This window comes from Diadema setosum, chromosome 21, assembly GCF_964275005.1.
Source record: "Diadema setosum chromosome 21, eeDiaSeto1, whole genome shotgun sequence".
Taxonomy (NCBI): Eukaryota; Metazoa; Echinodermata; class Echinoidea; order Diadematoida; family Diadematidae; genus Diadema; species Diadema setosum.
Window position 1 is genome coordinate 24528130 of NC_092705.1, and position 16577 is coordinate 24544706.

Genomic DNA, 16577 nt, shown 5'->3' on the forward strand with positions numbered 1-16577 from the left:
ACTTGAAAGTTTGGTAGAGCAAATCTTATGGTCGGACACTTTAACGGAGAGCATTGTTTGTATCTGTGGTTCTTCCTTTCCCCTTACCACTGACAAGCCCCCTAGAGTATCACCCCAAAGTAGACTCTGTCCCAAGACCAGACCACAAATGGTCATCGGTTGATACGGTCACTTTAGAATGCAGTCATTGTTCTTAAAGTAGTGCATTGTATACACGAAGGTGTTGAAAGATGTCTGGTTTTGTAAGAAATTAAGAGTGAGTCTTGAGGAGTAACTCCTCTGAAGTTGACTGGAGAGAAAGTCAGTTTGGCTACTCCTCTGCACTGCAGGCCCGTAACTAGGGGGGGGGGGGGGTGTTCAGGCTCCCCCCCCCCCCCCGCTAGCGAGCAGGGTCCGCTTGAACAAAAATGAAAACTTCTTCCCAAAGCTCCAAATACGACAGAAGAGTGATACGATATATACGAACATGTTCACAAAATGCTCACACTGATTTGTAAGTTTTAGCAAGCTTTTGGATTTGATTGTCGCATGATCTGTTATTTAACAGGGCAGGCCACAATATAAACCGTGTGCCAGCATTGTATGATTCACAAGTGCAATGTTTCCTACACAGAAATATACAAATTTCGGCTCACTCGCTTGTACTAATTTAGAGTACTTTTTCAAGTCCTCAGTTTGTCGGTATAAATCGTTATCTATCACATAAGGCCGTCACTATTTATTATCTTGATTAGAATTGTAAGATTTAATTACCAAAAAAAATGACAAGAATTCCATGTTTTGTAAGCTGAAATGCAAAAAATTTTTAGCTCGCCACCTGCGCTCGCTCGCCAAAATTTATCAAAATTTATTACATTGAAATCACCCTCAAAAGACCCCTATATTCGAACATGTTCAGAAAATGCTCACATTGATTTATAAGTTTTAGCAAGCTTTTGGATTCAATTGTCGTATGATCTGTTATTTTATACACAGGGCAAGCCACCATAATAACAGTGTGCCAGCATTGTATGATTTACAAGTACAACGAACTATGAGATAAGTGCAATGTTTCCTACACAGAAAATAAATATATACAAATTTCGGCTCACTCGCTCGTACTAATTTAGAGTATTTTTGCAAGTTTTCAGTTTGTTGGCATAAATCGTTTAAGGCCGTCACTGTATCTAAATTAGAATTGTAAGATTTAACAACAAAAAAATGACAAGAATTCCATGTTTTGTATAGGCTGAAATACAAAAATTTTCGGCTTGCTCGCTGCGCTCGCTCGCCAAAATTTATCAAAATTTATGAGATTTAAATCACCCTCAAAAAGACCCCTTTTAAGTGCTTGAAAAAGCATATCATGTGGATTTTTTTTTTAAAGTCCCTACCGGGATGGGGTTGGGGTTGAACACTTTTCAGAAATTAGGGGCGCAATTTTCGCGCTTGGATGCCCCGGGCGCCGTTTTCCCCTAGATACGCATAGGTATAAGAACAATTCAGTATATAGGCACGAAGATGATCAGAGACGTTTCTTCATGGCTGATACATGTGTCAAACCGAACTATTAAAAGTGAAGAATTGATTGTTTTTACGTTTGAAAAATATATCCCTCCCAGAGTGAGACCCCATTCCGCTTGGTTGCTTAACTCGCTCAGAAAGGTCCACTATTTCCAATTTTGAACCCCCATAAAAATCCTAGTTACGGGCCTGCACTGATATGACTGTGACAGTCTTGAGTCTTGACTCGAGCCTGAATAAAACACTGGATCGAGACATGAGCCATCGAAATGACTGGTGCCTGGTTCCTTGATGTGTCCTTTAGAGTTTTAAACTCTAATTGTATTGGGGACTGAATCAGCGTCCCAACAATGGCGGTATCTAATAGCGGTAAAGAAGACGCCATAATCAAAGCAACACGGCAAGTTTGAATGTGAGGAAAGAAGGAGGATAAGGCAAAGGTAGGCCGGCTGCATGATTGCAGGTTTGTGTTTAGGGTTTCTAACATCCTTTTATGGTCCATAACCTTCAACATTGCATCGTTGTTGATAACTCTCACAAAGGCTATAACCCATTATCCATTTTCTCTCTTCATATTCAAGACATGGATTGTCGCTGAGAGCTATGTGCAGTTAGCCTCAGTGGAAGTGTCTACGTTATCGGACAGTTGGCCATGTTAAAGGTTATGGACCATAATTAAATAATATTACAAGAAACCCTAAACACAAACCCTAAAAACAGACATGTATTCGTACAGGCTGGCTTGTTTATTTGGTCACTTTCATTGACAGATCCCATCCATTCAATGAGACATTCATTGTTCCTCGTCATGTGACACTCAAACTTGAAAAAAAAAAATGGTCAAAATTTCTTTAAAGTTCATGGACTCAGTCATGCATGACATTTGTCAACAAATTTAGGCATCGATGGCAAGAAAAAAGATTTATTTCATCACAACGAACATTGCCCTCTCAATAGCTGACAAGTATGAAATGATATAGCCCTCCAAAGTTGGATTACTTTTTTGAAGCAGTGTGTGGCATAGCGAACAATATTATTTTCTTTTTCATTTCTTTTCATTTATTTCCATATTCAAATACATGTAATACAAAATTATTGCTACGTAGGATTAACAATTTGTACAAGAAGGTTGGAGTGTCATAAAGCAAATACAAACAATAGTATAACAGAAGTATAATACATACACACCTGCAACTACAAGCACATATGAACCTACGTAATATACAAATAATTTGATCTTCATGAAATTACTTTGAGTTGAAATAACACTAGGTAGTAACGAATATGGAGGGAGCTTGCATAAGAAGAAAAACTGGAACAATTAGCAAGTTCCCAGAGTAAAAAGAAAAAAGAGAAAAGAAGAAAAACTGTCTAAGCGTACGTGCGTATGAATTATACCCAAATACAAAACGAATTATCGCCCATTGTTGGCCTATGTGTATTGAGCCCTTACGCATTCGTGCGTGGGAGTGCCTAAAAAAATATTAATAAGATAAAAAAAATATATATATATATGAGTGCAGCGAAGCTTCGTATCCAATCTTTACGTTGTGCATTACGGAAACACGAGAGCAGAGAAGACTTATTTCAAGGCTGGTCGTCAGGTAAGTCACATTCCCGTTTCATTCTAGAAAATAAGGGGAAACTCTGCAGTACTTGTGAATCCCGACAGTTATACAATTATACAGTACAGTTATACCAAGAAGGTTTTATACATGGAGTTCCAACTGGCTGTAATTATTCAAACAGTTGTCAGATTTCTATTGATGCACAAAAGAATTCCACAGGTGCACTTGTGCCTTTGATGATCGATGTTCCAAGCCGCCGTCTTGTATGCTGAGCAATCTGAAGATTCATTTTGAACGTGTTCATAATGTTGGCCATATTTTGCTTATTTATTTATTAGATGAAATGGAATTTCACTTAATAAAGCATGTAAAACAAAAGTCAATTCCATTCAGAAATTTGCGCAAAAGTGTAAATCAGAGCTGTATTATGTGAAAATGTTTAAAACTGTACCATCCTGGAAAGCTGGTTTTATCACTTTTCGACTTAATTTCCCCAAATGAAACTAACATGTAATAATCTTCAAGTATAATTCTTTATTGATAGATATATAAGATTAGTGCCCGCGTACGCCCAGTCGAATAATTTTCATCTTCATTTCAGCATTTTTTCCTCAATTTCTGTTCGCGCATCCTCGTGTCTGTACCACCTATAGCTTTTATAAGAAGGGATAGCGAAAAGTAATTACCATCACAAAGACATACCTTCCTTTGAAAGTGGCTGGTGATTATGCAATGAGACACGAGTCAATTGTCTTCGTATCGGCGCGGCAGATCCTGTTTGGCACGTACATGCTTCAAATATTTTTGAGCGGCGGCTTCGAGCATAGATCAAAGGGAATAACTCTGTTGTTACTCCATCTCTTCATCCTCCTTGGTTATACTAGAATTGGTTGTTGCCCTATTGCTTACCATGTTATTAACCGCAATATTCTTTTTACGGTTGCAAAGTTTGCGGTATTTGGGGGAAAATGAGCGAGCATTATCGTAATTTCGTCGGTGTTTTTACGAACCGGCATACAGTGGCGCGCGCTGAGCGAAAATGCCATTTAGAGAAAGCGCGTTTAAAGATCTTGGCAGTTTCAGATAACAATCCATGTTCAGTGAATTTTGTAAAGAAAGCAATGTGGACTTGCCATTGCTCGATGGTTTATTTCTGCCCGTAGGCAATGATTGAATGTAACTCACATAGTATACACAAATTGTCATGTTTAACAATAAACGCTAACAGTATGTTTGAACACATAAATTGAACTAAACAATATGCTCACTAAACAATGTTTGAGCACTCAACCATATGCTCATTGCTCACTCAATAATATGCTGTAATGATCAACATTTTATCTTTGGCTCAACTGCTGATAACACGGCACGTCATCTATGGAAGAGCATTTCAAGCTCAGCACTAATATAACCATTTTGCACTTCTCATCAATGTTCTCAAAACTACCATAAAAGGTAGAGTTTAAACCAGTTGGAGCATTTGAATCAATGAATAACTGTTGGTAAACAACCATGGTAAAACATATTTGTCTCGGGTTTGGGTTGTGTATAGTCACTTGCTGGGCGATCGTAACTCGTCCCAGCACGCAATTACGCCAACGGGATGGTGCTATCTTTTATTTTTTATGAAGCATAGGGGCCCACAGAGAAGTTTAATGCCACCGTCATAACCTCGCACGATATTGCCGCTTACTGGCCAGCCCAGGTACCACCAAAGGTGCTCATGCAAATGAGCAAGCTGCCCAATCCGGCCCAATCTCCCACCATAATGCAAGCTGACGGGCTAGCCTAGGCACCCCACAAAGCAAGAACACACTGCTCATGGGAATGAGCAAGCTGCCCAATCCAGCCCAACCTCCCACCATAATGAAACTTAATGGGCTAGCCCAGCACCACGAGATACAGAACGAACGACCAAACAGACAAACGCACTACATAAGGACAAGAGATGCTCATGGAACGAGCGGCTGCCCAATCCAGCCCAACCTCCCACCATTACATAAGCCAGCGGGCTATAGCCCGGGTGCCCCATGAATGTGCTCATGGCAGTGACCAAGCTGCCCAATCCAGCCCAACCTCCCACCATAACGAAAGCTGGCGGCTAGCCCGGGTACCACCACAGAAGAGTTCTGTGGGTACCACCAAGATGGACTGGCCATGGTACAACATAATGCGTTGTGACTGCGAGCGGGCCTATTGCCCCAACTTCTCACCCTATATTAAAGTATTGGCTGGCCATGGTGGCCTTATACAAGTAACCGAGGTATGAGCGAGTAGCACCATCCTGCCCGCAAACTTGAGCCCTGGCACTCAGTGTAATGCACCTCTTTGCCAGTTGCTTAGGGTGGGATTTCACGGAGCACGCGAACGATTTGCGAATGACGCGAATGGCAAAATCCAGCATTCGCATTTTAGTCTGCAAAAGATCGCCAAACAAACGTGAGGGTTCGGAAGCGTCGTCAATTGTTCGCGAATGTCGTTTTTACTTCGGCGAGAATTTCAAAAAAAGTTTGAAATTTTTCGCGAACCTTTTCCGCACACTTAGTCGGGATTTGCTCGTGAGCTGTTCTCGAAAGTGTCTTTAAAGCTTCGTCATATGCGCAAGACCTTCGCAAGACACGCGCGATGTTCGCAAAATGTTCGTGAAACCCCAAACAGACTCCGAAACTTCTGAAAATGTCTCGCTTATGTTACGCGAAATCTGCGAAGTTTTTCCGATCATTTTACGACGTAATCGCAAACTGTTCGCGTACCTTTTGAGACATTCTCGCGAACGTTTAGCGCACGTTTGGGGAATGTATGCCCTGTACGTTTTCTGCAAATATAAATCGTAGCATACATCTAAACATCAAACAATTATTAACAACTATAGTAACAAGAGAAATTATAGAGTAGCAAAGAGAAAGAATATTTAATATACAAAAAAAAATCGCAGAATATACTTAAAATCAATCTTAAGTATATAAATTTCATTTGAACTATAGAGATTATGTGTTGGAGGAACTGCAAAAAAAAAAAAAAGATCAAATGCTTTACTAGTGGAGATACGTCCTAGGGGGAAAAAATGTAGGCAAACACACGATAGAGAAATGAGAGAAAACGAAAAGAGAAATAGAGGAAAGAAAAAAAAATCAACTCAAGAAAGCTGATTTGAGTTGATTTTTTTTTTTATTGCTTCCACCTCTCCTTGCTACATTTTCTCCCATGATTTACCTTGAAAATTTTTCGTTGTTCGCATTTCCGTCGCGTGTTCTTCGTGTACGTAACATGCTGTACTTTAGCAATGATACACACGACAATCGCACATACGTCGTGGGAACTTCGCACAAATTGCGCAAGAATAGTTTCCGGCTTCATTGTCGGAAAACATTCGGAGAAAAACTTTCCGAATGTTGGATTTTGTCATTCGCGTCCTTCGCAAATCGTTCGCGTGCTCCGTGAAATCCCACCCTTACTAAGGCACATCATATAATTTGCTTTATGCTGACATAATTATTATTCAACACAATATTGCATAAGAATGCCCTCCATGCTTCCCAATGGGTTGGGTGGGAGGGACTTAAAACGTTGTTGCCTGGGGCAAAGTGCATCGAACAATGGCGGTACGACGGCCGACGTGGCCAATTTGCTATGGTAACTTTATAAGCCAGTTCGTAATTAGCTCATGTACACCTTGGTACAACTTAATGACCTTTGTGTTTTCTCAATTGGTTAGGCACTTCACTCGTTTTCAAAGCGGTATAATGCATAAGCTTGCCCGACACAACAATTTATGGAATTCGTGTTCAAGCAAAGTATGAACTTGAGTTTAGACCAGGTGACCAGAATAGTCCGTCAGTTGACACTTTAGCAGGCATCTAATTCATTATTTCGTATTGAATGCAATAACAACTTTTTTTTTTTAATATATATTGCCAAATACCAGGCTTGCTGTCAGGTGGATGTGCTAGCAAGCACTATTTAGATAAGGATCAAATGAATAATCATCACATCACAGATGCTTATCTCAGTGAATTAATAAACCAAAATGCCTCTTGGTACAAATGACCTTTTTGCTGCTCATGCGCAAAGTGGAATTACGAACTGGTCTATTCGCCAAGCACGTCATTGCAGCTTGCCAATTTGGCGTGTAAACGCCTTACAGATTAAATAAAGCTGGAGAGGTTGGGGGGTTGCAACCCCCCCCCCCCCCAAAAAAAAAAAAAATACGGGGACCATTTTTTTTTTTAATCTTATCCTTTTTTTTAACTTGTAATTTTATTTTTTTCTATTTATGGCAATGACCTCTATACCAAAAATAGTGGTGTTTTAGATGCAAGAAAACGCCATTTTCACACACAGATTTTCAAAAATTCTCCCTACTGTGGGAGGGGGGACACCCCCCTCCCACACCCTCCCCCCCCCCCCCTCGCTCGCTCCGCTTGCTCGGGCTTGGTCGCTACGCTCCCTCGCATGCCCCAACCCCCTCCTTTATAGAAAGCTAGATCCGCCCCTGACCATTGCTCGATGGTTTATTTCTGCCCGCAGGCAATGATTGAATTTAACTGAATTTAACTTGGAATACTCATGTGCAGAATATTACTACAGCAATAGCTAAAACAACTGGTGTTTTGAGAATAAAGTATTTGATTAATGATCCAACTTTAATAATGTTATATAACACTTTATTTTTACCATATGTAATGTATTGCAATATTGTATGGGGCAACTGTAGCAAAAGTAAATGAAATACAATTTTTATTCTTCAGAAAAAGGCTTTTCGTATATGCACACACTCAAATTTTTTGGCTCACACCGATCATATATTTCATCGCCTAAAAACTTTAAAAGCACATGACATGCATATATATCTAACTGCTATATTTATGTATAAACACACTCGAAATTTATTACCATTTTTGCATAATGCCTTAGTAACCAATGACCATATTCATTCGTACCCAACCCGTCGTTCCCATGATTTTCATTTAAGTAATCCAAAGCTTTTACTTGCTCAAAATCGATTAGACATCACGGTCCGGATATATGGAATACTCTTCCTGAGGAGTTGAAACAGTGTGCCTCCTTGTTTTCAATTAAAGCAAACTTAAAGAAGCACATTTTATTACAGTATACTTCAAATACAAATTAAAAACAAATAATTCATATGATTAATGTTGGTCTCCCAAATAGCAACATCGCATATCGTTCCCTCCTCCAGCACACCAATTCGATTATTCTACATTCCAGCATATCTGCCCTTCTGCACTTTCTAGCACTTGCACGCACATCCACCACCATCACGTTTTTTTCCCCTGCTATCTTCGCAGCAGAATTTGTATTGTATTGTATTGCATTATTACGAAACTAGTATACGTCCCTACTCTTTCCTCTGGCCGGCCATCTTTTCAAGCTATGCTTACAATGGCGGCCCTCTTCATTATCGCTCCATAATTATAATTGTTGTAATCCCCGCTGCATAGACATGCATACTGTATATTGTATCATTAATTACCTTTTATATCTTTGTTTACGCAAGTCAAACGACTCTGTATTGAATTTATTTTGTATATTTCCCACATGTTCATGATCATGTGCCTTATGTATATTGATTAGCTGATTGATTTGTTGATTTGCAGAAAATAAAGTATCTATTAAACAAAAAAACAAACAAATGTAACTCACATAGTATACACAAATTGTCATGTTTAACAATAAACGCTAACAGTATGTTTGAACACATAAATTGAACTAAACATTATGCTCACTAAACAATGTTTGAGCACTCAACCATATGCTCATTGCTCACTCAATAATATGCTGTAATGATCAACATTTTATCTTTGGCTCAACTGCTGATAACACGGCACGTCATCTATGGAAGAGCATTTCAAGCTCAGCACTAATATAACCATTTTGCACTTCTCATCAATGTTCTCAAAATTACCATAAAAGGTAGAGATTAAACCAGTTGGAGCATTTGAATCAATGAATAACTGTTAACAACCATGGTAAAACATATTTGTCTCGGGTTTGGGTTGTGTATAGTCACTTGCTGGGCGATCGTAACTCGTCCCAGCATGCACTGCATTACGCCAACGGGATGGTGCTAGCTTTTATTTTTTATGAAGCATAGGGGCCCAGAGAAGTTTAATACCACCTTCCACCCAATTTTTTATTTTTTATTTCTTGCCTTTCTTTGCGGGGCAGTTTTCCTGTATTTGAATTCCTTGACATCTTTGCTCTAATAAGGTATACGAATAATGTATTAAAACCAACCATTTGGTTCCTAGGCAAATAAGTTGAGGAGCACCAGTCTCTCTCTGGGCCACCATGCATTCATTTTGTCCATTATTAAAGCTCACATATTTATGCGTGTACGGAAAGAATCCTGCGTGCTCCCCATTAACAAACCCTCGGAATAACGAACATTACTCGCAGTTTTGCGAGGTTTGGCAGCAACACTAATGTTTTTCTCTTTCTTGCAAATTGCCTTTAAGGGGTTCGGCGAACTTATCTAACAAACATGTCTTGGTGGGGTATCCTACCAGCAAGACATTCACGAATCCCAGTGCCCACGAGTTTGACACTAAAGGCAAATAAGGCCCATGATTCCAACACTAAAAAAAAAAAAAAAAAAAAAAAAAAAAAAGAGGCCCGCGAGATTAAGCCCGTGATGTAATGTCGGTCTGATGGGCTTTTATGCTGAGTGTCAAACTGTTTGTTGTTGTTGTTGTTGTTTTTTTTTTTTTTTGCCTAGTGTCGGGTTCACGAGCCTTATTTGCCTAGTGTCGAGCTCGTAGGCTGTACGAATCGTGGGTGTCGGCAACCTGGCACAAATCTATACGTTGTGACTTTATCGGCCGAAGCAAGAACGATGTACGTTATGACCAAGGATACCTGGGATCTATAAAACGCTTGTACTTTTCAGAATAGACTCAATCATCCACATAGACATGATTATGCCATGTGCAAAACATTAAAGGTTGCTCACAGAACAGTTTCCAAAGCCCGAACGGTTTGAAAGCTAAGACCTTGCAAATACAAATGCCCTCAAGTATGTCTTGTGCTCGTTCCAGATTTTTTTTTTTTAACTAGTCATTAGCCCACTGAAATTTGATATGGAGATATACATGTTTAATTGTAATAACGTAATTTTGTCAATAGCATTCACCCATCATCGCCTGTTACACGCCGCGGTCTTTGCTTGTTTGTGCTACATTTTTTATTCACCCTTGGAGTTGGATATATATATATATATATATATATATATATATATATATATATATATATATATATATATATATATATGTACATATATCTATATCTTATACCATTCAGAATAAAAAGTATAAAGTTTTCACCCAGGCACCAAGTCATGTGACATGTAGCTCTCGTCAAATCAAAATACTGCCAACTTCAATTATTTCCTCCTGCTATATGGACATCGATTCTTAAGTTCTATATCGACAACCAAGGGTCATTACACTTCTGCAATTCCATTTCAGATCAACCTTCCACTGTACCTCTTGGTTTTGAAAACCCGAGTTCTTTCGAGAGGTTTGAGGTTTGGTTGTCAATTACAAAGTTGAATATCAAAACTAAAACACGGAGCGAAGACGAGACCAATTAGACCAGAGGAATGCAGTTCTCAGCAGGCTTTAAAGATAAAATTCTTAATATCAAGGAAGTAGAACGTGGTAGAACGTGGAATGAAGTTCGAATGTTAAAACTTTCCCATTTTGTTCTTCTTGTTCTTCTCTTTGTTCTTTTCGTCTTCTGCTTTTGCTGCTTCTTCTACGCTTGAGAAAATATCCATCAATATTTTGATTGGCAAATTGCATCTATTAAAAAAAAGCGTTGATGATTATGCATCAATTTTGCAACCATGTAGTCACACTGATGAATTATTTCTTAAAAGCAAAATCTTAAAGTTGAAAGACTTATACGTATATCAATTATAGGACAAATCATTTATAATTTCAGGGAAAATAAGTTGCCCAAAGTATTTGATGATGTATTTTGTAGAAATGTCAGCGTTCATTACCCTACAAGACGATCCAATGAGTATTTCATTTACCTTTACTCCGCACCATCTTCGTCCAGAATACATTTGTTTATACAGGACCAAGCTTTTGGAATCAATTAAGCGATAATATCAGAAATGCACCAAGTCTTGCTGCATTTAAACAAAAAATAAAGACAATTTTGTTTTATTTTTACATAATATTTAAAGTACATTTTGTTTTGTTCTTTTTTAATTGATTTACATGATTTCTTTGACGTTAATTACCGTGTCCATACAAATAGATAGTGTCTGGCAATAGTTCTTTATGTGCTGTGGATCCCTGCATCATCTCAAAGAGAGACAGTGATAGGAAGGGGCGTGTAGATGTAGAAGGAAGAAGGGAATTAAAGGACAAGTTCACCTTCATTAACATAAGGATTGAGAGAATGTAGCAATATTAGTAGAACACATCAGTGAAAGTTTGAGGAAAATTGGACAATCGATGCAAAAGTTATGAATTTTTAAAACTTTTGTGTTGAAACCGCTGGATGAGGAGGCTGCTAAGGCTCGTGATGTCATATGAGTACAACAGTATAAAGAAAATGTGAAGAAAATTCAACATATTTTCACTTTTTTTCGCATAATAAAAGAGCACTTGACTTGCCTCTTTCTAAAGGCAATGGGAATAATATTACCCATAACATATGTCAGTAACGAGTCAAGGGAATGTCTACTTTTTTCAAAAGATGAAATTTTGTGAAATTCTCTCTATATTTTCCTTATATTGTTGTACGCATGTGACATCATACACTGCAGTAGTCTTCTCATCCAGCGGTGACTGCACAAAAACTTCAAAAATTCATAACTTTTGAACGGATTGTCCGATTTTCCTCAAACTTTCAATGATGTGTATTGTGTCTGCACGAGACATATTGTGACTATCTATGGTGTAGCAGTAAACAGCATGTTTCATTCATTCCATAGTCAGCCATCTCACCGCCTCCCTTCCACTGTCAAGTTCTTATCGTTCTCTGGTTTCTTTCTCTCATCATGATCTTTGATACGCCGACAGCTACTTTCTGTTCCTACTTCCTTTCCGCTCTCCCCGTCATTCATCATCACCTCATCACACCATATCAGCAATATATTGTAAACAACACCGGAAAGTCACCGGGTCATGTTTTGTAAATATAGTGTACAGTGATATATCAAATGTACATGTGTTGGATTGATATACTGGAGAACAATGAATAAAGCACACTTGCGTTTTGACTCCAGAGCAAAGCAGTCATGCCTCCTTCATTCTCTCACTGAGTCTTAGAGTCCGACTTCATCCTCACACACATAAAAACATAAAAATGGCGACGAGGATGCTTACTCCGCCTGCTCCCTTCGATATTTCGGCTAGAGCATCGCATGCTTGGTCGAAGTGGAAAACGGCATTCGAGTACTACATTGCCGCTACGGGAGTCACAGAAGATGCAGCAAAACGGACAATTCTTCTTCACTGCGTCGGACCAGATGTGCAGCAGCTTTTTGCCACTCTGAATGGGGGAACATCTTACACCTCTGCTATGTCAGCCTTGACAGGTTATTTTGTGCCAAAGAAAAACGTTGCATTCGAGAGACATTCATTCCGCCAATGTGAGCAACGTGATAGCGAGTCTGTTGATGAATACTACATGAGGCTTAAGACGCTCTCCTCCACGTGTGAATTCGGTGCCAACGAGGACGACCACATTCGAGATCAGTTCATTGACAAATGCAACTCCAAGTCGCTACGCCGTCGACTGCTGAGAGAGCCGGACCTTAAGCTGACTGGCCTTCTCTCTATCGCTCGTGCTGCGGAAGCAGCCGATCGCCAAGCCTCGGCGATGGAGATGAAGAACTCGACCCCCTCCAGTGAACACGTAGACGAAGTGACTGCTAGACAGGGCTATCGAGCGCCTAATGACAGGCGTGGTCGGCGATTCTCAAATCGCGGTCGACACCGCAAAGGAGGAGGAAGAGGATTATACGCGCCACAGCACTCGCGCTAATCTAACTTTGGACCGTGTTCTAACTGTGGGATCAACGGACATCAACCTCCAGATCAACAGTGCTCAGCTAGAGGACAGGAGTGCAGAAAGTGTCATAAAATCGGACACTATTCTCGAGTTTGTCGCAGCAGCAGCTCGAAAGGCGTGAATTCAGTGGCTGAAGAACTCAGTAATTTCCAGCCATTCGACGACGAGATCGCCAGCCACCACGACAACGGCAGTGAGACTGGTGAAACGCATGCCACGGACACCCACCGTCTCTTCACCATTGGGCAGTCGCGAAACAAGACCCGCGTCAAAATAGCGGACATCGAAATCGACAATTGACGACATGCTGGTCGACACCGGAGCGTCGGTAAATATAATAGACGCCCGCACATATGAGTGGATGAGAGGCCGCGCATCAACGACTGATCTGCGATTGACCCCCACTCATATTCGCCTGTTTCCGTACGGTGCTACAACCCCATTGCCAGTGATTGGGGAATTCAGCGCTAGGACTTCGTGCTCGACTCAACTTTCCACGACAGCACGATTCGTTGTCGTGCACGGAAGCAGTGGATGTCTTCTTGGGCGAGACACAGCCGCAGCGCTACAGCTAATTCGAGTCGGAGACGAGAGTGTACAAGAGACAAATCACAACGCCAGCGCCGTTCAAATTGACGCTCATCTTGCCAGCCACCACGTCGATGACCTCCAGCGTCAATATCCAGAAGTTTTTGCCGGTTTCGGCAAGCTCACCGAATACAAGGTGCGTGTACATGTTGATCCGGACATAGCCCCTATTGCTCAGCCAGCCCGTCGGGTACCGTTTCACCTCCGTGAAAAGGTGGACAAAAAAACGTCAAGAGCTAATCGACATGGACATCATCGAGCCTGTGTCAGGCCCGACATCGTGGGCGAGCCCGCTTGTGGTAGTTCCAAAGCCAAATGGGGACATACGAGTCTGTTTAGATATGCGAAAAGCCAATCTAGCGGTGAAAAGAGAGCGCCACCCGATCCCCACCTTAGACGAGACCCTTACCGCGGTATTCTCTAAGCTGGATCTAAAGTGGGGATACCACCAAATTGAACTCGAAGAGACCTCACGAGATATAACGACATTCGTGACGCATCGTGGTGTGATGCGTTATAAGAGACTGATTTTCGGATTGTCATCAGCAAGCGAGGCATATCAGTATGCCATACAGACCGCATTGCAAGGACTGGAAGGCGTAAAGAACATCTCGGACGACATCGTGGTGTTCGGGAGGGACATCGCCGAGCACGATGCCCGCCTCCACGCCGTGCTGAGACTACTCAGCGACCGTCACCTCACCGTGAATCCGGAGAAGTGCATCTTCCGGGTGCCGAAAATCAAATTCTTCGGCTTCGTGATTTCGAGAGACGGCATCGCAGCCGATGACGCTCGAATAGCGGCCATCAAAGAAGCTCGACAACCGACAAACTCCTCAGAAGTTCGCTCGTTCTTGGGATTAGTGAATTATTGTGCGCGACTGATCCCAAATCTTGCCACCATTGCCGAGCCCCTTTGCCGACTCACTCGCGCGGACCAGCCATGGATTTGGGGTCCTGAGCAGCAGCAATCATTCGACCGACTTCGACATGCCCTGACGAGCGAGGAAGTCATGGCACATTTCGTCACGAGAGCACCGACCGAGCTACGAGTCGATGCCAGCCCCGTCGGTCTCGGTGCTGTTCTTACGCAGACGATCAACGGGAAAACACGCCCAGTCGCGTATGCTAGTCGCACGCTCTCTGATGTGGAACGTCGGTATTCGCAAATCGAACGAGAAGCGTTAGCTGTCGTGTGGGGTTGTGAGAGATTTCATCTCTACTTGTACGGAACTGAGTTTGTTCTCCACACCGACCACAAGTGACAAGCCGCTCCTATATATCTACGGACCGCACGATCGACCACACGCACGCATTGAACGATGGGCCCTACGCCTACAGCAATATCGCTTCACGATTAGGCATATGCCAGGGAAGACAAATCCAGCTGATGTTTTGTCATGTCTACCGATTGATCAACCTCATCGCGATCGAAATATCGCAGAAGAGTACATTGACGCAATTCTGACGCACGCAATACCACGAGCACTTTCGCGACAACAAATCACCACAGCCTCCCTTGCCGACTCCAAAATCCAACAGGTGATCGATGCGGTGAATACAGGCAAGTGGCCGGACAACCCGCGATTATCCGCGTATCAACGAGTTCGCGACGAGCTATCGACGAAGAATGGTCTTCTTCTTCGAGGAACTCGCATCGTCATCCCTACCACTGCCTACTGTGCTGCGAAAGCAAACGCTCTACATCGCACACGAGCCACATCAGGGCATTGTGAGACTGAAGCAGGCCCTACGCACGAAAGTTTGGTGGCCGAGAATCGATGTCGATGCAGAGACACTAGTTCGAAACTGCTCAGCCTGCCAAGCTGAGATGCCAGCTCCTCCCTCTGTGCCTCTCCAGCCATCGCCCATGCCTCGCGCTCCGTGGAGCAGACTCCACATCGACTTGTGTGGACCTCTACCGACTGGAGAAACGCTTCTAGTCGTCGTAGATGCAGCTACGCGGTGGCCAGAAGTTGAAATCCTCAGATCAACGACATCGCAAGTGATCACGTCGCGGCTAGATAAAATCTTCGCGCAGCATGGATTTCCAGACGAAATCGTGACGGACAACGGACCGCAGTTTATTTCGCAGGAGTTCGCGGAATACATGAAAGCGATCGCTGTCGAACACCGCCGCGTCACAACCTACCATCCACAAGCAAACGCGGAAGTTGAGAGATTCAACGCTACTCTCATGAAAGCGATCAGAACAGCGAGAAATAGCAACCGTGATTGGCATCGAGCTATGCTAGCTTTTCTTCTCATCTATCGCTCGACGCCTCATCCGGCAACACTGGCGACACCGGCAAAGCTCCTATACAATCGAGAGCTTCGCACGAAGTTGCCGTCAACGCCAACGCCAACTCGCAGAGCGTACGCCAATGCGAGACGACACGATCAGCGATACAAAGCGAACATAAAGGCGTACCACGACAACAAGAAACGCTCGCGACCACGGAATGTCAACCCAGGGGATGATGTTATCATCACGCAGAGAAAGCAATTCTCCTCGCGATTCGACCCCAAACCGTGGGTAGTTATCGCGAGAAAAGGTGGAAGCGTAAAACTTCGCAGGGGAAACGAGACAGCGATGAGATACATGTCGCAAATACGCCAAATCCCCGCTCCACAAAAGCCAGATTCGCGAGAACGCGACGACCACATCGACTTCGACCTTCGAGCTTCGACGATCGCTCAGACAATCGCGACCACCAGACAGACTTACATATTTCAGGTCAGGTGTTATCATGTGAACACTCATGTGAACTACAGTGAATTCCTGACTCGTTAACTGTAAAGTAGACTGAAAAAAAAATAAAGGAACACTCAGCGGAAAACTATCAGTGCCACACGAACTGTAAA

At 42.2% G+C, this 16577-nt stretch overlaps 1 protein-coding gene across 1 annotated transcript; it reads left to right on the forward strand.

The window, feature by feature from the left end:
- Positions 1-12416: 12416 nt before the first annotated feature.
- LOC140244426 (uncharacterized) lies at positions 12417-13424 on the forward strand. The gene is made up of 2 exons (XM_072324065.1): positions 12417-13020; positions 13150-13424. Exons 1-2 carry the CDS (start codon positions 12417-12419, stop codon positions 13422-13424), a joined length of 879 nt encoding a protein of 292 aa, XP_072180166.1.
- Positions 13425-16577: the final 3153 nt, after the last annotated feature.

Excerpts from the sequence above, each read along its gene's own strand:
- LOC140244426 (XM_072324065.1), top strand. The coding sequence starts at position 12,417 with ATGGCGACGAGGATGCTTACTCCGCCTGCTCCCTTCGATATTTCGGCT. Across the intron at positions 13,021-13,149 it reads AGCGCCTAATGACAGGCGTG|ATCAACAGTGCTCAGCTAGA; the intron begins GTCGGCGATTCT and ends ATCAACCTCCAG.